Source organism: Lampris incognitus, chromosome 4 (assembly GCF_029633865.1).
Source record: "Lampris incognitus isolate fLamInc1 chromosome 4, fLamInc1.hap2, whole genome shotgun sequence".
NCBI classification, from domain to species: Eukaryota; Metazoa; Chordata; class Actinopteri; order Lampriformes; family Lampridae; genus Lampris; species Lampris incognitus.
The window spans coordinates 9897863-9920488 of NC_079214.1; the positions used below are offsets into that span (position 1 = coordinate 9897863).

The 22626-nt window shown below is 45.0% G+C and overlaps 1 protein-coding gene across 1 annotated transcript; it reads left to right on the forward strand.

Annotated features, from left to right (window-relative positions):
- Positions 1–209: 209 nt before the first annotated feature.
- Positions 210–22556, forward strand: cilp (cartilage intermediate layer protein, nucleotide pyrophosphohydrolase). Its single transcript, XM_056278817.1, has 8 exons — positions 210–271; positions 15267–15355; positions 17804–18073; positions 18397–18576; positions 18740–19045; positions 19188–19296; positions 19686–19834; positions 20032–22556. The coding sequence occupies exons 1-8, from the start codon at positions 210–212 to the stop codon at positions 22398–22400; spliced, it is 3534 nt and encodes a 1177-aa protein (XP_056134792.1). The 3' UTR covers positions 22401–22556.
- The last annotated feature ends 70 nt before the right edge of the window (positions 22557–22626 follow it).

Genomic DNA, 22626 nt, shown 5'->3' on the forward strand with positions numbered 1-22626 from the left:
TATAAGTGAGGATTTTATAGGAAATACAGGATTTGACCGGGAGCCAGTGAAGATGGACAAGGGTGGGAGAGATGTGTTGCCAGGGCTTGGTGTGGGTGAGCACACTGGCAGCTGAATTCTGTACATACTGAATGAAGCCTGTCTAAGACTTTGCGGGGTACTCTAGACAGGACTCCATTGCAATAATCCAGAAGGGAGGTGATTAAGGCATGGATGAGGGTCTCTGCCACGAGTCTGACAGTAATGGCCGGAGTCTGGAGATTTTTTTGAGGTGAAAGAGAGCAGATTTGGTGACGAATCTGATGTGTGACTGGAATGAGAGGGTGGAGTCCAGAATGACACCAAGGCTGCAGACTTCTGGGGATGGGCAGATGGAGCAGCCATCCATGTTGAGAAGAAGATCTCCAACCTTCCAGAGCAGTGCCTTGGGAGCCATAACCATGAGCTGTTTTATTGTCATTTAGCTTGAGGAGATTTGATGACATCCAGATTTTTATTTGGTGGAGGCAGTGGACCAGAACATTGTCTCTGTACCTGCTCCTTATCAGCCAATCAGGAGAGGTCTTTGCAGGCTGCTGCCTCCCCTGGTCCCTCCTTGCTTGCACATTCATGAGGCTCTTAGACAGAAGTGAGTGGGGCAGATTCTTCGGCAGGATGTTTTCAAAACATAGCTAGCGCTCTGCCCAGGATCGCTTACCCCCACTTTAAGTATCAAGATATTGTCACTTGATTCAAAAAAATAATGAGCTGAAAAGTAGATACCGAACAAAACTAACCAGGTTAAAGTTACGTTGGCTGCTTTACTGGAAATTCATACACGACAATTATTTTTTACGTGACACAATGTTCACTGAACCGTTTGAATCTCTAGCATTTAGTCTTGACCAGTAACCCTGTGGAAAGGCTCAACATTTATTTGCAAGATTTATTTTCATGGATAAATCAGCGTTTCATTATGGCAGTATATTTATAGAGTGCGGCATATATTCTCTCTATGCGTTACTGGTGTGACTGTTAGAATCTAAACTAAGTGTTTCCATCCTGACTCGTGGTCCTGATTAAGAGAAACCGATGTGGATATGTGCATATCTCATCACACAGAAACCAAATACGACTACAGAGACAAAGGACAGGTGGAGAGAGGGATGTACACCTACACACGCTTCCAAACAATGTGCAGAGGGTTTTTTTTTCCTCCATTTTCTTGAAAAATTTTGTTTTAATTTGCTTTGACTTCTCTTATCTTGTCTCTTCTTAGGGTGTCTTGTCTCGTCTAGATCTCAGAAGGACTTGCTCATACATGAGTCATCAGATGGGAATAGTCTACCAGTCTTTGTGCAATTCCCCTTCCTCTCTTCCACTGCTTAGTCACAGCTGAATCTGCCAGGACCGTCATATCTGAGCAGCATGAAAACAACCCTTTTTCTCATCCAACTGTGTCTCTTCTAACACTGGAAGTTTTCTCAGATTTTGCCCGCCTTGGGACAGAGACCATGAATAATCACTGAGATTGTCCCTTTATAGTCTCTGACATGATCAGGCACTGTGATGTCTGTTGCTCTTCCTTTAGTTATTTCATGTGCATTTCATCCTTTGAGAAGGGCTCGATTGAATTCTAGCGGGGCAGTTTTCATGATCTTATATTCATTTTACACAGTAGTGTCACAACGCACAGAAAATACATTGAGAATTATCTTGAAAGCAAGCTGAATAAGAAAACAAAATAGAAGGTAAATGACATCCCTATAGTGAGAACTTTATAGAGTAAACAGAGAGCAGACAAAAGAACTAAGCAGGGAGCCGCAACAACATGCAGACACTTGTGTTATTTGTACAGCAACAGTTGTAGGCATTACGTAGGGTCCGAAGCTTGTCCTGAGCAACTGACTAATAAATGAGGCATGACCCAAAAGCACACGGATATGAACCCTGGTAATTTAGCAGGGTGTTAAGACTAGAGATAGCCGGGCATCCGGGTAGCATGGCAGTGTATTCTGTTGCCTAACCAACACGGGGATCGCCGGATTGAATCCCCGCGTTACCTCCGGCTTGGTCGGGCGTCCCTACAGACACATTTGGCCGTGTCTGCGGGTGGGAAGCCGGATTTGTGTGTCCTGGTCGCTGCACTAGCGCCTCCTCTGGTCGGTCAGGGAACCTGTTCGGGGGGGGGGGGCAGCGTGATCCTTCCACGTGCTACGTCCCCCTGGCGAAACTCTGTCAGGTGAAAAGAAGAAAGGCTACAGATAGCCTCATTATGCAGGGAAGATAGGCACCCTGGTGGCGTGCATTGCAGTTTTTGGTAATGTACATGTAAATGCACTGCATTTATATAGCACTCCAAGAGCTTTATGAGTTATGCCTCACATTCACACATCGATTGCAAAAGCTGCCACGCAAGGCGCAAACCTGCTGATGGGGAGCAGTTAGGGGATCATGAGAGTCTTGCACAAGCACATCGATACGAGGTGCCGGGATCGAAGCAGCAACCTTACAGTCACTGAACAACTACTCTGCCTCCTGAGCCACTCTGCTTAAGAGTTAAGTCTCTTTGGTGTGCTAGAACTATTTTCCAGTTAATAAATTTTTTTGGTTGTGACTGAGTCGATGGGGCCTAAACTACCCCGAGGGAGTCATTTTTTTTCCTGTTTTTGGTGACCATTTTGTTTTTTTTTCCTTTCTTTCTCCCAAGTCACAAGTTAGCCCCTCCTCAAGACCTTCATCACTGAGGAGCTACGGGGGGGGGGGGCGCTGCCAGGCCCTAGCCTAGGAGAAAGATAGATGACCTTGTTCTACTAAATCCATGGACCACGTATCATCCGTCTCGCAGGTTACCCTCACATGTTTTTAATCAAGGCCACATTTCTTTGTGGTCTTCGTGCTTTACTGGCCAGAGGCAGGAGTGAACATCCAAAGCCTTCGCAAGTGCTGCCTAGATTGTCTCAGCGTACATGAATCTCACATGTGGGAAAACACATGGACCCTCTTCTTTTACATGTATCCAGACTAAAGAGTCCTTAAAGTTAAGCAGGCAGAAAAAAAAGTCTACACTACGACTTGTGGGCGAATAATACCTGTAAGAAAGTCATTATTGTGGTATGAATTCAGGAACCATGACATGTTTCATAACTCTTCCTTTGCAATTGTGTTTACCTACGTATGTCTTCATCACAGCTTGGGTCTACCTTGCCCCATGATGCGAGAAGCTCCCAATATATCGTAAAGAAATGCGATGTTGTCAAAGTTTCAACACAAATATCACATCCATTCTGTAAATGTATGTGGGTGATTTATGCATTTGATGGGTCGCTACATTTTACCCCCGACAACACCATAACCATGTCACATGGTGTGTCTTGGACCATTAGGTTATCATACCATTTCCTGAATCTTTGGTTAATATATCTACCAAAAAATAAGTTATTGGGTATCTGGGTAGCATAGTGGTCTATTCCATTGCCTACCAACATGGGGATCGCCAGTTCAAATCTCCGTGTTACCTCTGGCTTGGTCACGCATCCCTACGAACACAATTGGCTGTGTCTGCAGGTGGGAAGCCGGATGTGGGTATGTGTCCTGGTCGCTGCACTAGCGCCTCCTCTGGTCGCTTGGGGCGCCTGTTTAGGGGGGAGGAGGAACTGCGGGGAATAGCCTGACCCTCCCACGCGCTACGTCCCCCTGGTGAAACTCCTCGCTGTCAGGTGAAAAGAAGCAGCTGGCGACTCCACATGTATCTGAGGCGGCATGTGGTAGTCTGCAGCTCTCCCCGGATGGGCAGAGGGGCTGGAGCAGAGACCGGGACGGCTCGGAAGGGTGGGGTGGTTGGACAGGTGCAATTGGGGAGAAAAGTGGGGGGGGGGGGGGGGGTCCAAAAAAAACCCCCAAAAAACAAACAAGTTATTTGCAACCTGCAGCTTTAAGGCTTGCAGCAAGGAACTACACCTTGAAATCTTCATAGCCTTTAGGGAAGCCATAGCAGCTATCTCACCGAGCCTTCATAAAACTCACAGTTCACTCTGAAGCTCTGTCATCATCAGATGTCTGGCTCACAGAGAACATCTTCACCGTGTTGGTGTTTGTGTGCTTGCCGTTTCTGAGACACGACTCTCCTCATCCTGTCACCGCTCATTCGTGAAATGAGCACCTTTCTGCCAGACACGCAGCCTCACATCTTTGATCACTTATTCCACTGACGCTGACGCAACAGATTCTGGTCTTACTTGTCCGTCACTCTCTGCAGTGTATTTACACATAAAAAGCGGCGGTTTGTGTTGCCACTGTAATGACAAGTTTAAGTACCGTCTTTAACCGCAGCCATCTAATAACACGGGTCCAGACATGACTTTTAAAATTAGACTCGACGCTCGATCTCTACATGGTAATGAATTTAAAAATCGTCAAAATCACAAATGTCCTACTGCATTTCCAGTCTCTCGTATCAAACAGAGGTGATAATACTTCTAGAAGAGCCAGCAATAATACTACTAATAGCCTACTAATGCTCGAACGTAAACGGCAACCTCGTGGTCCTCTCTCTGGGCCCTCACCACGATCCAAAAATAAAAACCAATTCCACTTTCAACAGGCTAAACCAGCCTTGCTAAAATGAGGCTGTCTCTTTCCATAAGTGATGTAATTCTCGCTCGCTGAAAACAGGACTTTCTTCTCCAAAGGTTAAGTAAATCGACATATAAGCGGCCCTTGTTATTTCCTCGAATTTGAATCGTGGTGGCTTTTCTGCACAAGCCAAGGAGAAGTACACAGACCGTCTTCTCCCTCTGTACAGTGCTAGGCCCCTAATGACAGAAGCAGAAGCTGCTCTGCATACCTTCACTGGTAGAGTCATTAGCAGTGAGCTCCACATCCCCCCCCAACCCGTCCATCCACCGTACCCAACCTCCTGTCTCCTCTCTGTCCTTGTCTGCTCTCCAGTAAAACCTCCTGTCCCCTGGTCATCATACTCTTAGTGTGACATAAGTGACAATACAGAGAAGACATTAACAGGATGGTGAGAAGGTGAAGACCAAGTGTTTATATACAACAGATAGATTGATAGATAGATAGATCTGGTAGCCCCCCCCCCACACACACACACAAGGTCCTCCACCAAGGCAGGCATGCCATAGGAAGCACCAGGGGACAATAGGGTCACGTCGACACCCTGTAATTTGGCTCTTCAGCGATACAAGTTTAAGCGCATTGGTCTTGATGTTCTTGAAGCCCTAACCAAAATTAACGAGACCCTTCAACTCAAATCTTCACGTCCGAGTATGTGGCTGTGTGTGTTTTTTGGTTGCACACTATGACAAGGTTTGGGCGGGACGCTTCATGTACTTTTCATATGGAGATGTTTGTCCCCAGTGTCCACTTTTCGGTCTTACGTTGCGTTTTTTTTTTTTGTCACTTAGTGCAGTCAATAAGTGTTTTATTTCTAAATCTGGAGGCATGTTGTCCACTCGGCACCTCCGATCCATCCTGGAAGAGGATTCCCTGCCCCGACGCTCTTCCTAAGATTTCTTTTTTTTCCCACTGAAAAAAGATTTTTCAGTGGAGTTTTTTCTCATTGAGGGTTGAAGGACGGAAGGTGTCGTCTATTGTCGTTTACTGTATCTATACGTGTTTTTTTTACTGTGTCAGTGTAAAGCCCTCAGACTGTTACTGTGATTTAGGGCTAAGCAAATAAACTTGATTTAACGCGACTGGACTTGACACCTGGATTTGTTCGTATCTGGTTTTCGGGGGCGGCGTGATGGTTTCGTGGTTGACACTGTTGCCTCCGAGCAAAAGCTTCCTGGGTTGGATCCCAGCCCTCCTATGTGGATGTTAATGTTTCCCTCATTCACATGGGTTTTCTTCTGGCTTCTCTGGTTTCCTCCATCATCCCAAAAAGACATTGACTTTGAGCAAATTAGACGCTCAACTGGTCAAAGCTATAAACGGATTTAATGTCCGCATTGGACCTGTGACAGACTGTCTTCCACTCATTGCTTGCTGGGATATACTGTAGACCCCCTTTGACCCTGAATTGGATTACGCAAGTGCAGAGAATGAATGTTTTGGATGCATTTGGTTTGAAGTGTAATGTTAAATGCTCTGTTCTCACCTTCCTTTGCTGCCAGGATTAAAGCCACAATGCTGAGCTTCACCCAACACTGGTTAAAGATAGTGTGGTGAGATATGGTAATTCAGTGCTGTTCGTACACACCGGACACATTTATCACCGAGGAACAAAACCCACCTGTCCCATTAATTTGACTGACAGGTATATACCACAACTGACAAAACACGGTGTTCCGTCAACCACAAATATTGTTGGAATTCCAGATCTCAAAAAGGGTAACTCTCCATGCATCATGCAACTTTGTGTTTCGAAACCTTTCCTACGCTAACCTGGAATAATGTATAACAGAGAAACTTAGTTCAGCCACCCTACACTATTCCAGGTAACTGTCATGATATACATGTACAAAATAAGGTAGTAAGTGCAGCCTAGTGGTCAAAAAAACCCTCTAACCAAAAGTTCATTAGATACATGCCACGAAGAGACATAGCGTCAATGAAAAGCAATATTTAAGGTAAGAACATCCTTCTTATGGACACTGCAGCTCACCTCAGTGACGACCATACTTGGCTCTGGATGTGTCTGGTTAACACCTGAAATGACATGAAAGATTCACAACAACAGTGTGACAGGTTGATGAGTCTTCCTGGTCTTCTGTCTCTGGAAGAGACATAAGATCAGGAAGGCACCGGGTCCGGATGGCGTGTCAGCCTCCTGTCTGAAAGTCTGTGCTGACCAGCTGGCCCCCATTTTCACACTGATCTTCCAACAGATCACTGGAGCTGTGTGAAGTCCCATCCTACTTAAAGAGTTCAACTATCATCTTGGTCCCCAAGAAACCCCATATCACAGGATTAAATGACTACAGGCCCATTGCCCTAATGTCTGTGGTCATGAAATCCTTCAAGAGAGACTGGTGTTGACCCACCTAAAGGAAATCACAGGCCCCCTGCTCCAACACCCTACAGTTTGCCTACCGAGCAAACAGGTCAGTGGAGGATACAGTCGACATGGGATTGCACTACATCTTTCAATACCTCAACTCCCCAGGGACATACGCAAGGGTCCCGTTTGTGGACTTCAGCTCAGCGTTCCACACCATCGTCCCTGATATCCTCCACTCCAAACTCATCCGGCTCACTGTACCAGCCCTTATCTGCCAGTGGATTAAAAACTTGCTGACAGACAGGAGACAGCTGGTGAGGCTGGGAAAAAAAAAAAATCACATCCATCACCCAGACAATCAGCACTGGCGCCCCGCAGGGATGTGTGCTCTCCCCTCTACTCTTCTCCCTCTACAAAATTGACTGCACCTCAGGTGACCCATTGTTAAAACTCCTGAAGTTTGCGGATGACACAACCATCATTGGCCCTATCCAGGATGGTGACATGTCAGCATATATATAGGTGTTGATCAGCTGGCCCTGTGGTGCAGCCATAACAACCTGGAGCTGAACACACTCAAAACAGTGGAGATAACAGTGGACTTCGGGAGGAGCCTCCCAACACCGCCCCCCCCCCACCCATACTCAACAGCACGGTGTCTGCAGTGAAAACCTACAGTATTTCTGGGTTCCACAATCTCCCAGGACGTAAGGTGGGCATCCAACATAGACACAATCATCAAAAAGGCCTAGCAGATAATGTACTTTCTCCACCAGCTCAAGACGTTCAACCTACCTCAGGAACTGTTGATTTATTTCTACACTGCAATAATCCAGTCTGTCCCTCTGCACATCCATCAATTTCTGGTTTGGATCGACCACCAAACAGGACAGGGACAGAATACAATGGACAATTAAGTCTGCAGAGAAAATCGTTGGTGCCAACCTGCTCTCCATTCAGGACTTGTACACCTCCAGAGTCAGGAAATGGGCAGGCAACATCACTGTAGACCCATGACACCCTGGTCACAACCTGTTCCAACTCCTCCCCTCTGGTAGGCGCAACACAGCACTGTACATCAAAACAACCAGATATAAAAAGTTTCTTTCCGTGGGCTGTCATTCAAATGAACGCTTAACACTGTCAAATAAATCGAACCATTTTGTATATGCTGTACTGTACATTGTACGTATACTCATACACTCTGTCATGTCCAGCTACCTTAGGCATGAATGTAAGTAACCTGCTAACATCCATTTCAGCATCTCTGATATATCCTCTGCACCGTTGCACTTTATCGCCTCTTATTCGCCTGTATATAGTCAATTCTTGTGTATATATATCTGAAGATTGTTGTGTTGTAATTCTATGTTAACTACACAGAGAGCCATGAAACCAGTCAAATTCCATGTATTTGCAAACCTATATGGCCATAAACATTACTCTTGATTCTAAAATAAGCCCAAAATTAAAACATTTTAGGTGGTCAGTTCTTGGTTTATTTGTCGTTGATCGGAGACTTCACCCAAGGTTGAGCAAATATGACCCCATCGAAAAATATTCCACACATCTACATGACATAATGTGGACAGAGATAATGGAATAATGATTTTTCTTACCCCGTGGAAAGTGGACCATAATACGTAACTAAAAAAAATGTTAATACTACAACTTTCACATTACTTCGTCTTGGTCTTATGTGATGTAATTCTATGGCCGCTGCCCAACATGATTTACCTGTCTGGGTCTCTGTTGCCCAGAGAACAAACTGTCCATGTTTGTGTTTGTTGTCCCTTCTCTAACATTTTCCATCCTCTCATCTTTACCCGGTGGCCTCCTTGTTGAGGAAGAAATAAAGTTCCTTTGAGGTCCTAAAGAATCTTATAAAGTTGTCCCGTCTAAATTGCTTGTAGAGTTTACTGTTAGTAAAATGCACCATTACAGGTTCCTGCCCTGTCTGCTGTCTGTTGACTACAAGTGATGTGGTACAGAATACAGGAAGTGGTCAAAGGCTGCAAAAAAAAAAATCACCAGGATGAACTATAGCTGGGTTATATGCAAAACATAATTATCACAATAACCACCCCTAATTTTACAACACAATAATATACATCATAATATTTGGTTACCTATGCAGAAGTACAATGCTTAGAGGGGCTGTTTGGTTTCGGGTTTTTTCCTACATGCCCTATTTACATAGAGTCAGAGAAACTCATGGATATCTTTTTTATGAGTTTAACCTGGCTTAGCTCAACTGCTGGATATCCACAGGTTTCACTTGCATCTCCTCTCAAAAGAAGGGAAATACACCTTCTACAAATCTCACTTTTAATCATTTTTAGTATTATATGCCAGTATACGCAAAATTCTAAAAATTAGAGTATTTTTCCATAAACACATATCCGTTTTTTTTTTCTGTGGAAGAAGACGGATATGTGCATAATGGAGAAAGAGTTCAAAACAATAATCTATAATCGTATGCAATACCATTGATAGATGATATATAATAATACTATCCCAGCCCTGGATGACTCTCCTCTGCACCAAGGAGAGGCCTCTCACAAGGATAGAAGTGATCCTGGCATTTCTATCCTGTCTATTTTGTGTTCACAGTTAGACGTCTCAGGTATCTACCAAATGAACGTGACTCAGTTGAGTAAGAAATTTTTGAAGATATGTTTTCCGGATAAGGCTGTGATTTGGGCTACGGTTTAAGGTGTAGCTTTTCAGCTGTCTGTTCCGCTGCCACGCTGAACAAACCACCCAGTTGTGTTCCTCTCTCAGTAGAAATACAGTGGAAGCAAGAAGCCATCGAGATTTACTTGGAAAAAAAAAAAAATCACTGGAGCATCACCTGCTCATTGCTCAACCACAGGAATGACCTCTCACCTCTCCAACAAACGGCTGCTGGGGAAATGCAGTAATTGGTGGAAGGTAAACATTATGTAAGATTTTTTTCACGGAATGAGAAATTACTTTCCATCTGGAAGCAATGTTCTCAAGGCCTGCTTTTGAAGAGGAGCGTCCATTTAAAGTGAGCGGTGCACTGTGGTAATATCTCTACTGTGCATGTCACTTGTTAATCTGGGGCAAGGTGCGTCATGAAAGCTCATTTGACAAAGATAACTCACAGTATCATGAATATTTACTCACTTCGTTCTTTGCATTGCTCCTCTGTTCTGAGAATTCAAAGATACCGGAAAGGGAAAAGACGATGTCCTGAAATCAGTTTAACGCTCCCATTGTTGTGTCCTTCTTGCCAATTTTTTTTTTTTTTAACTTGATGTGCTAAGGTAAGGGAGTATAGCTAGCTGCCTAGCGCCTTTGACATGGAACATCCATGCCCATGCCAGGAATCTTGGTGTCATCTTTGACTCGGCACAGAAATTTGATAAACAGATTGCTGTGGTGAAAGGTTGCCATTTTCAGCTGAGGAACATTGCTAAACAGAAGTCAAACCTCTCTCTCAACCATATGAAGACTGTTACCACCACATTAATGTCCTCAAGGCTGGATGCCTGCAACTCATTATACTTAGGCACTGGTCATGCCCTCTTTGCAGGTCATGTCCAGCCTGCAGCTGGTGCAGAATGCTGAAACGAGACTCCTAACTGGTGCCAGACTGAGAGACAGCATCACACCTGTACTAGCAACCCTGCACTGGCTACCTGTCAAACACAGGATTAATTCAAGGTTCTTTTATTTGTTTTTAAAGCCTTACATGGGCTGGTACACCTGTAGATTTCAGAACTTCTCTGCCCCTACTCCAAATGTAGGCCACTCAAATCCTCAAAACGATTGCTTTTAGCTGTTCCAGTGGGGATGGGAGATGGTGTCTCCACAGTGACATCTCCAAACCTTTGGGACAGCCTTCCGCCTTAAAACGTTCTCCCTCAACTGACACTATTAAGACAAAACTCAAGACTTACATCACAGAAAGTTGAATCAGTTCGTCTGGACACAACGTTTCTTGAGAGAAACGTTTCATCGCTTATCTAAGTGACCTACGTTTCCAGATGAACTGTGATTTTCTTACCTGGATTATTGGGCATGCATAAAGACATCAAGACGTACATGTTTTCAATGGCCTTTGGTTGTTCTTGGTGGTTTTTATATTTCAGTATTTTTCAAATCATTTATAATTTTTTTCCTTTGATCTCACAAGTCTTACTCTGTTTCACATTTGGGCACATATTTTGATGTTGCCTTTTATCTTATCTTTGCCTTTAAGTGCCGTTATTCAAGCCTTTTTCACTACCTTTTTTTCACCATTGTTGTACCTTTCACTATAATTATACAGTACGTTGGTCAACTTCGACTGTTTTAAACGTCATATATGAATAAAGTTGATTTGGTTTAAGATCAGATAATCCTGTCGTGAGTGACTACTGATACAAGCACAATCACAGAGTCACGTCTTTCCCAAAGAAAGAGTTCAGTTAGGTAAAAATAATGTACTGTGACTCAGGCGTTTCTAGCCCATTTTTGGGGGTGCTGCAGCGCCCCTAAATTGAACCCCAGCACCCCTAAAATTGAAGAGATGTTTTTTATTTTTTACTGTATGTCCATGTTTAATAAGCTGAAGAAATGTCAAATCCATATCCAGTATATGGTTTAAACGTAATATTTTAACAACAAAAATACAGCAACCCCCCCATGCTTCGAAAATGGTTTGACCCCCCCCCCCAATTTATCTTGCCTGAACTCAGCACCCCTAAAGCTCTGATCCTAGAATCGCCCCTGCGACTGTAAATAACGTACAGTTTACTAGAACTCAAACAAGTGACGCGTTAGAGTCAAAAGAGGAAAGGGGCCCACAGGGTGCTTTTGTATAGGGCGCAGAATTTTGTGCTACACCCCTGCCCAGCGCAGATCGAGTCACACAGGAGCGCCGTTTATGTAGACGGGTAGTCCCGGGTTACGAGCGCGCGCTATACGAACTCCGTACTTACGAACCCGCCTCCGTAAAGCCTACGATTTATAAAAAAAAAAAAAAAAAAATCGCGTTACACACAACGGGTCCCACTAAATTAACGGGCGGACTAATTTGCGCGACGCTCTAAACGCTGCGCGTTTTAGGGCGGTTCGTCGGCTCGAGGGGAGGACAAGGCCACGCCGCCGTCGCCATTTTAAGTCGGATCGCGTAAACGTTGTTGCGTTTTCCCCTAAAATGCTCGTGTGTCTGCCCCCTCGTAATCGTGGCGTAAATCTCGCGTAAGGCAAAGCGACGGACCGAAGAAACGGAACACGAAAGTGGAAACAATAAACGCTCCCGTTGCTGTTTTCACTCACCCGAGGTTTCTGGCGTCAAACGGCCGGCGTCCGCCCGTCGCGACCCGCTCCCGGGACAGTGGCCGCTGGGGAGTTTGGCGGTAATGCGCAGTCTGGCTGCTATTTTGCCAGTGAAACAAAAGAAGAAGAAGAAGAAGAAGAAGAAGAAGAAGAAGAAGAAGAAGAAGAAGAAGAAGAAGAAGACGCGGGGTGGCGGTCAAGGAGAGCAATTGTTCGTCTCTTGTCTTCTCCCAACTTCCGCACCGCCACCACATGGCGCTGCGTCACCATGGCCACGCCCTGAGCCCTTAAAGTGAGCGCGTCAAATTCATACAAACAACGAGCTATGGTGAATTATGTCCACTACAACTGCATTATATATATATGATATATATGTAACCGGTTATTTTCTTGCCCAGTGCGGGATTCGATACGGGGTGTACTGCACCACAAGGCGACATCACTAACCGCTCGGCTAAAGGGTCAGACCCGTTAGCTAGGGACTAACGTGTCTTATTATTAGTTTACATATGTAAGGCCTAATATGTCTTATTAGTATTTTACATATGTAAACTACTAATAAGACATATTAGCCCCTAGCTAACGGGTCTGACCCTTTAGCCGAGCGGTGCAGTACACCCCGTATCGAATCCCGCACCGGGCAAGAAAATAACCAGTTACATATATAATGTTTTAGGTTGAATATGCATTCAACTAAGACAAATATTTGACTAACTGACGCTAGATGTGAATCGTACGTAACTGTTCCGACTTACATACAAATTCGACATAAGAACAGGCTCAAAAACGGACCTTGTTCGTAACCTGGACTACCTGTATTTGACACTGTGAGGCAAGTGAACATTTCTAGATTGTCTGACTAAACGGCACCATGTGATCGTAAAACCTCTTAAGTCTTTGGACATTGCTGGGACTTTGGGAGCAGCACCTTAAGCTGTGGAGTGCTACTAGGACTATTACAGAGCATGTGATAATTACTCACCAAGAACAGCCCTCCTGGCCTTTAATCAAGCCTCTTCATCCTCTAATAACTGGCGGTGATCTGATACCCTCACATACCCAAACCTAGACATACGTGAGATGGAAATGACCACAATCCGATCCAGAGATCAGATCCAGAGTTAAATGCTCACATTCCCTCTGTGTTCTGTGATCTTAGCTGTTTGAAGGGTAATCTTATTATTTCTTACCAGACTCTGGTTGGACAAACGGTTTGAGATAGTTTACTATCCAGTTCTTTCATCTCATTCCGTGATGGAAAATAGGCCAAACTGGCCTTCTTGTCTCCATCGAGAATCAGTCCAGACTCATCTACCTGTTGCGGAGGTATCAGTGAACAGCGACAGTTACAACCTCATTGCTCAGTATATGCTGTATCTTCTTCTGTGTGCTTGGTTGCCAGAATTGACATTCGGCACTCAAGCTTGTGCACTGCAAAGTGTTGGCTGTGAGGCTGTGGGCTGAGCAGAGGTCAAATATCTAATTTGACTCAAGCAGCATTGATCGCTGACCTACCGGCGTAGAACTGTTAACATCCGTGTTTGTTAATCAAACCACCTGCCTGACCTCCCTCGATGTAGGGCATCATCGATAACCCTGGTGGTCGGCGCATGAGGCTGATGAATTAAGTAGATTGTAGGCGAGAGTAAAAGACTAAGCAAAGGGCCAAAAGGCATGTTCACCCATCGTCCAACACTCTTTGGGCTCTCTGCCAAGCAGAGAGGGAGGGCCACGATGCATAAAAGACGGTGCAGGGGGATGGCCACTTACAGTACAGGAGGGAAGCAAGAGGGCTGTGTGAAGGAGAAAGAGAGAGAGAGAGAGAGAGAGAGAGAGAGAGAGAGAGAGAGAGAGAGAGAGAGAGAGAGAGAGAGAGAGAGAGAGAGAGAGAGAGAGAATCTCTATCAGTTTCTACCCAGAACAGCTGCATTCAGGAGAGCCAGGACACTACACACACACAAAGGAGGTAGGAGAGGACACATATTTTGTATAATCTGTGTTCATATTGGTGTGCTGTATAAATGCACTATTTTTTAAACCTAATCTACATAATTACTTGCATACTTAAATAATTATTTATAATGTACTCTGCTGACAATTTGTTTCAGCCCAGAGAATGTAATTTCAATCCAGTCACCATCTGCATTTAAAAAAAATACTACTGGCAGATGTACAGAATATTAGCATTAAAATATTGTATAATTGTACATTTAGAGTAGTTTCCCTTTTAACATGCTTGCGAGTAAAGCAGAAGCGATGGTTTTAGCACATCAATTATTAGATTGCCACTTCAGTGAAATCAGTATTGGAAGAGTTTTTGTTAGCAAGCATGCTGCTTGTTGCACGTAATCTGTCACCTTTCTACTCTGTGAGCCATGGCTGCTATTCTAGCCACAAAATACAACACATGCAATACTAATGGCATTTTTAAACTTTATCAAAGCCTAATAAATGCATAATTTTTGTGAATGTGCATGTGTGCGTGCACATGCATGTGGGTTTTGTGCTTGGATTGTGTTATAACTTTGTGTTTCGTCAGTGGATGGAGAAATGTGTCCCCTGACAGATGCTGATTGCTAACACAGATGTGTAATCCGAGTGGGGTTATGTGCACAGCCATAATGATCTTTCATGGGTCTCCTCTCTTTTGTATTCTGCTGTTCTCAAAGTAAGGCAAGATGGGAACTATCTTTTCGGTTATTGATATGTCCATTGATTGGTCGGGCATGGCACAATTTGAACTCGCATTTTGCTGAATTTAATGTGTAAAACTTCTTTGGGGCACGTTTTAAACATTCAAAAAGTTCATCAAATTACAGAGGAGCCTTGGAGATTGAAGGCGAGGATAAAAAAAAAATCCTCTAAAATAATTTCCCACTTTACAGTCAAGAGGTAGCATGTCTCATATTCATTTAAGTGCTGATTTTTTTTTCTACATCTCAATCTTTCTGCCAGTGAAGATCTGCTGCTGGCCCATTCTGCCTTTGATGTTCCTGGTGTGAAACGCTGCTTACCAGAGGTGAAAGTTCAGGGGTCAGAAGCAGCAAAGTGCCAGAATGTCAGTGTGGCCTCTCGTCGTAGTCCTGGCGTTCACCTCTGCCACTGCTGTTGTGACTCAAGGTTGGTCTCTTGAGAAGATGTAAGGATTCTTGATTTCCTCCTTGACCAGACAAAAAAACACTGAGATGGACCAAGGTCTTGCTTTCCTTCCCCTGAATGCACTCTGACAAACACGTCGATGCCTGTAAACACACACACACACATGCCTTTCAGCACATGCATCATTCTAATAGAGGAGTCAAAAATGGTTCAAGAAAGCATAATTTCTATCCAAAATGGACTTGCTAGATAAATGGTAACTAGCTAGCACACAAATCCTGTGAGGAAACACAATTGGGAGTTTAACAAATAATGTTCAAATCACTTTGGAAATGTGTGTGCTCTGGATCATTGACCTTTTCCTTGAAGAATTCCCGGTCCGGTTTCAGTAATCCAAAAGTTTGACAGATGTGTGCACATCGTGCTGCATCCAGCCAGTGTTTTATCGTTTGTTTTACTGAATTTGTTTCACCAGTAACAGGACAAATATCAGGATCACTGTTATGGTGTTTTGGGATTAAACTAAAAATTTAACAACATACTCTGTTGACGCTGCTGTGACTGGATGTTGCATATTTGATGCTTCTCAGATGTCCACTGTTGCATCTTACTCAAAACATTCTCAAGTTTGTACATGTGGGCTGTCCTCACATGTACTACCATGTTTCCTGATGCACAGCATGAATTAAGGTTAAGGTAAAAACTCCTGAAAAGCTTTATCGTGGTGTAGCAACACTGGATCCTACACAATGTTTTCCCCAACAGTGAACAGGATTATGAAACACTGGTGAGCTAAACGGACTGCATAGTGCACTTCTCCCAAAGTTCTTCATAATTAATGCCTCAACATGCTGCACCACCATGCCTACGCTGGTTGGCTGGCTAGCTTTAGAAAGTGTTGAGACGCTAATAAACGGATTGCTTTTCATGCTTTCAAGCTGTTGTCTTATTCTGTTTGTGATCAGCTGACCAGCAGGTCTCTATTCGCAGTGTAAAGGGCACAAGAGCATTCTATGCAGATGATACCGTATAGAATACTGGTCTCCGATTGGCTGGACGGTGTGCGTTAAAACAGTAATCACTGTTCTAAATTCATATGCTGTAACTATAGCAACACACTGAACCAATAGCAAGGCCAGTGAACATTCAAAGTTAGCTTAGCGGCTAACCTTTGCTTCCAAAGCGTTAAGTGAAAAAACAAGTGAATGCTTCTATTTTAATTCTTTGGTAAGTGACCATGGTATAAGCGGGATAATCCACTCCAAAGTGTGCGTTAAAGGATTTTAAGGCATGATGCAGAGGAATATGTTTCCTACACGTACGTATAAATTGGCCAGAATTTTTGAAGAAAAAAAAATGACTTTGTTGGAAAAAATATAATTTACTTGCTTAATTTATTTCAAGCTACCAACATCCAGAATAGGAAAATATGGTGAGATATGAATCCATTACACTGACAAGTGATCAAGTTAGAATTGATCAGAGTTATTGTCGCGTTTTGTCTGTCTCACAGGGTCGTGGAGGAGGGACAGGGGGCGAGAACCTGCTGTGTCTGAATCTGAAGGTAATTTCCAATTTTTAAAGATCAAAATCAGAAATTAGCTGCACAATGGGCTCACATCAATAATGATCCACGTTACACCTGGAATTAACATCATGCAACCCTGACCAAAATACAGTGAAGTGTAGCTCATTTTAAATACCTTGAGAAACAGTCTCAACATCTGTAGTATCCTTAATCGACAATTGTCCTGACAATCTGTTGTTGCAAAGTAGACTGCTTTGCTGTAAGAGCAGCTTCGTGCATGTTTGAATTATATGCATTTATTGGTTGGAGCTGAGCTTACAATTTATGTCCTTTAATGCAGGCATAATGTGTTAAATAAGTTTTCAAAATCCTGATAACAGATCTCAGAAACTTGATTTTAAAGTTCCAAAATCACGCTAAGGAACCAATGTGGGTGTGGCAAAAATGTTTATCTCAAAATTCAGCAAACAGATATAACATTTCAGAGACATGATATTCATTTCTGAATATTAAATTTTAAAGATTTTAGGTCTAAGTCTTACAATTTTAGAGTTTATCTCAAATTTTATTCAATTTGATATCAAGCTTTTGAAAACTGCACCAAAATCTACAGCAATATCCGACATCACCTTCTGCAAACTGGAAACAGATTTCAACAACTTGACATAAGATTTCAAACATTTGGTTTCAGTTTCTAAAAGAGTAAGATATCCAAATTCAAAACCCTGATATCTATTACTTTCCATAAATTCTAACACATTTTTAGTGTGTTTTTTATTGTAACCAATTACAATCTAATAACCCGTGATGGATGATAATTCCAGATGTAAAGTGAGTTTAATAGTATGTGAACATATTTTTTCAGTAATTTGTGTCACATTTACGGCATGTAGCTGGTATTAGTGAGACAATAAAACTAGCTGTTAAACTTCTGTGTCCAGACGGCTATGAGTGGACCACATGGTTCAATGTCGATCACCCCGGAGGCCGTGGAGACTACGAGCAGCTGCAGGCCATTCGCTTCTATTACCGTTCCAAGGTCTGTAACTCTCCGAAGGCTCTTGAAGCCAGGACCACGAACTGGATTTCAGCCCGTGACACCGGGGAGAAGGTCCACGCTGACCCAACCGTGGGCTTCTGGTGCCTCAATGACGAACAGGGCCCCAGCCGCAACTGCTCCAACTATGCAGTCCGGTTCCTCTGTCCCAGAGGTTGGCCTCATCCCTCGACCCCTTCTCTAAATTTGGATAAATGATTCTTCCGTTTCCGGAGAGATGTAAAAGTTAGACCCCATATTAAAGCGAGCTCCTATTTCTCTAATGCCTCTAAGTCATCTATTATCGAGTCACTGGCATGTAACTAACAGAAGGTCCCATTGATAATGAATATGGAACTTGACAACATTGTAACACTTAAACAGCTTTTGAAGTGATCCATAAATTACCCACACCATACCCTGTGAATAACGGGGCTGTACCAGACTGACATTACCGATGTCACAATCAGTTTATATGAGGCTTTTATTTCCCATCAGACAACACTGACAATGCTGAGGGGTTCTGGGGCCCTTGGTCAGACTGGGGCCCATGCTCAGCCCTGTGCGGTCAGATGGGGGTCCAGGTGCGCTCCAGAAACTGCCAATCCAAGTCTCTACCATGCAGAGGCTCTCGACTGGAGGGGAAATCCTGTAATGGAGCCGACTGCCCAGAAACAGGCAAGCAGGCTGTGATGTAGCTGCTAGAAATGCTCTACAGTCTTTTATATTTACAGTAGTCTAACTCTGACCTCATGTAACATACATTTTGATGTTAAAAAAAAAAAAGCTGTGGTAGTTATACTGACCCACTGTGGCGGGTGTTTGTCTTGTGCTTTTTCAGGGTGCTCTCTGAAGTGCTTGATGGGGAAGGTGAATGCCGAGTGTGACGCGTGTATGTGTCAGGAACACATCGTGCTGGGCTCGGTGCGCAGCTCCGGGGGTCTCACTGCCACCGGGGCGGCGATCCTGCACGCTGGCAAACTCGTCACTCTCACCGATCACAACGGACACTTCCGCATCCCCGGCCTCTGCCCGGACGGCAACACCAGCCTGACGGTAAGCCTGCAGGGCCACGCCTCGCTGGACATCCGTGTGCCCCGCAGCGCTGAACACACCTCCGTCCTCAGTGTCCACCTGGAAAGAGCAGGTATTGTGAAGTTCCCAGATGGAGGACTGAAACACTGCAGAAGCATTTCACTGCAATTTACCTTTACTGTTGGTGAGACAAATCTGAACTGTACAGATAAGGAAGCTGATCCTCCTGATCATTTTGCCCTGTGGTTCCTCAGAGAGGCTGCACGTATTAGGTAACCCAACGAGCAAGGCCAGGAGAGAGGGACAAACTGCTGCCTTCTGCTGCCGTGTGGCCGGAACACCCCCGCCGGACCAATACCAATGGTAAATGGCACACAGTGCTCAACTCGGGAGGGGATGCACGGGGTTGCCATCTCTGTTAAAACAAATGGACAAAAAAACAAACAACTGTTTGTAAAACTGCCATTCCCCTTTTCCACCTGCTTTGGGGCAATGGCGCTATCTGGTGTTTCAAGGAAGATTAGTACATATAAGGAAATATATATATAAATTCTATCGATTCTGTCCAATTTCAAATGTGATTGTAGTGTTTTGAAGTACTTCCTACTTCCCTCACCACCAGGATTGGTGTCCCCACCAGACCCCCCCCTTGAAATTTTTTACGAATACACCACTGGTTATACAGAGTAAGTCGTTATTATTTAAACATAGATATAACTTTGTTCAGCTGACTTATCGTTGTGCACCAACAGGTTCCATAACGACCGCCTTCTGGGGAAGCACTCCGATAGCACGCTGGTTATAAAGGAGCTGCGTGCTGAGCATGCTGGGGAGTACTACTGCAGAGCCATCAGTCCAACTGGAGCTATCAAGACCAACCCAGCTACTCTCACTGTTCTAGGTCAGCTTTTCTCAAAACAATCAAACCGCAATCACACAATAGACCAAAAAAACAAAACAAAAAATAACACACACATGGTAGATATTAAGAGACTTTTTTCTGCAATATAAAGAAAAATAACAGAAATATGAGAGATGGTAGATGGGAGAATGAAACAAAAAAGTACAACCATTTTAATATTCATATTTTTCACACAGGTAAAGATGAGCCATCATGTAATCCCAAGCCTGAATCCCACCTCATCCAACTCCCTCACGACTGCTATCAAAACAGCACCGACTCCCTCTATTATGACGTGGGCAAGTGCCCCACAGCCACGTGTGCTGGCAAGCTGGACAACGGTATTAGGTGTAAAGACAGTGTGGTTTATTGCTGTGGGGTGGCAAAGATGGAGGAGAGGCAGCTAACATGTCAGGGCTATCAACTGCCCACCATGGTTGTGACCAAGTGTGGCTGCCAGAAATGTGTGGACACCAAGGCCGTCGTGAGAGGCCGAGCCATTGCTGCAGACACGGGTGAGCCCATGAGGTTTGGTCATATCTACATGAATGGAGTCAGAATTAGCCGCACCGGCTACAAAGGCACCTTCTCCATTCAGGTTCCCCCGGACACAGAGAGGCTGGTGCTGACTTTTGTGGATAACATGCAGAAATTTGTCAACACAACAAAGGTACTCCCATTTAACACCAAAGGAGGCGCCGTCTACCATGACATCAAACTCCTTAGGAAGAAGGCTCCGGTGACCATCAGCTCCACAGAAACCAACACTCTTGAGCTTGGGGAAGTAGAGGGTCAGGAGCCAATGGTTCAAATCCAGATTCCTCCCGACTCCTTCTACAAGCAGAACGGAGAGGTCTTTGTGGGTAATGTCAAAGCTAGTGTGACTTTTCTGGACCCCAGAGATGTTTCCACAGCTGCAGCGGCTCAAAGTGATCTCAGCTTTGTGGGAGAAGAGGGCGACACCCTTCCACTGAGGACTTATGGGATGTTCTCAGTCGACTTCAGCGGAGAGGAAGACGGAGAACAACTGAACGCTGGTGAGGTGAAGGTTTTCCTGGATTCTGCCCAGGTAAAGATGTCCGAGCACCTTGACAAGATGAAGCTTTGGTCACTGAACCCTGATACCGGCCTGTGGGAGGAGGAAGGCAGTCTGCAGATTGAGAAGAAAAAGAGGGGGAAACGAGAGGAGAGGACCTTTCTGATTGGGAACATGGAGATCAGAGAGAGGCGTCTCTTTAACCTGGATGTCCCTGAAAACCGGAGGTGTTATGTGAAGGTAAGGGCCTTCCGCAGTGAGCGCTTCATGCCCAGCGAGCAGGTGGAGGGAGTTGTAGTGAGTCTCATAAACATGGAGCCCACCCCCGGCTACTCCTCTAATCCACGTGCCTGGGGCCGTTTTGATAGTGTCATCACAGGCTCTAACGGTGCCTGTCTTCCCGCTTTCTGCGATGAACAGAAAGCTGACGCTTACTCTGCCTACGTCATGGCCAACATGGGAGGAGAAGAGCTGGAAGCAGTCCCCTCCACTCCGAAACTTAATCCAGGCGTCATTGGAGTCCCTCAGCCGTATCTGGGCAAGCTTAATTACAGACGGTCTGACCACGAAGATCCCCGAGTCAAGAAGACAGCATTCAGCATCAGTGTGGCAAAACCAAGCCCCAACGAAGCAGAGGAGGGAAACGGTCCAGTGTACGCATTTCAGAAGCTGAAAGAATGCGAGGAGGCCCCATTCAGTGCTGCACACTTTCGCTTCTCTAGGGTGGAGGGAGACCGCTACGATTACAACACTGTGCCGTTCAATGAAGACGACCCAATGAGCTGGACAGAGGACTACTTGAGCTGGTGGCCCAAGCCGATGGAATACCGCGCCTGCTACATCAAAGTCAAAATCAGCAGCCCCCACGAGATCAACGTGCGGTCCCGAAATATGGGCGGTACCCACCCCAAGACCGTGGGTCAACTGTATGGCCTCCGTGACATCCGCAGCATCCGCGACATGGACCAGAACACCATGTCAGCCGTGTGCCTCGAGTTCAAGTGCAGCGGCATGCTGTACGATCAGGACCGAGTAGACCGCACCCTCGTGAAGGTGATCCCCCAGGGAAGCTGCAAAAGGGACAACGTCAATCCCTTGCTTCAGGAATACCTGGTCAACCATCTGCCCCTGGCCGTAAACAACGACACCAATGAGTTCACCATGTTGGCGCCCCTTGATCCTCTGGGCCACAACTATGGCATTTACACGGTGACGGACCAAGACCCCCGCACGGCCAAAGAGATCGCCCTGGGGCGCTGCTTCGACGGCACCTCCGACAGTACATCTCGTGTCATGAAGAGCAACGAGGGCGTGGCGCTGAGCTTCACATGTGTGGATCGGGAGGCGACACGGCAGAGTGTGTTCCAGGCGTTGCAGAACCCCCAGGGTCAGTCCGTAGCCAGCGTGGTGAGAGGAGAAAGCAGGCCGGGCCGTCGTCGCCAGGGGGCCGGAGGGGCCAATGCACTTCGCAACAGCCGTCGGCGCAGCACGAGAAATCCTACGGGGAGACGCACGAAAACCTCAAGTTAAGACAGTGAAGCAACGCTGCGCTGCACATTTTGACCCAAATCGAATCTCTCCGTAACACCAGAGCGGATCCTGTTCGCTTCGATTCCGAACCCATATTATTTTATTACATAGTCCTGATTTTTTTTGTTTGGTCCAATTAAAGTTAACATTCTGAGATCTCTGTCCATGACTGAAAAACAAAACTATTTACCCAAGCTTCTTCCCAGGGAACATTTAAAGGTGCTTT

What these genes read in the sequence shown, in the direction of transcription:
- cilp (XM_056278817.1), top strand. Translation starts at nt 210, where the DNA reads ATGGATGAGGGTCTCTGCCACGAGTCTGACAGTAATGGCCGGAGTCTG. An exon ending in AGTCTGGAGATTTTTTTGAG is followed by an intron (nt 272 to 15,266) that starts GTGAAAGAGAGC and finishes GTGAAAGTTCAG; the next exon opens with GGGTCAGAAGCAGCAAAGTG. An exon ending in CCGGTTCCTCTGTCCCAGAG is followed by an intron (nt 18,074 to 18,396) that starts GTTGGCCTCATC and finishes ATTTCCCATCAG; the next exon opens with ACAACACTGACAATGCTGAG.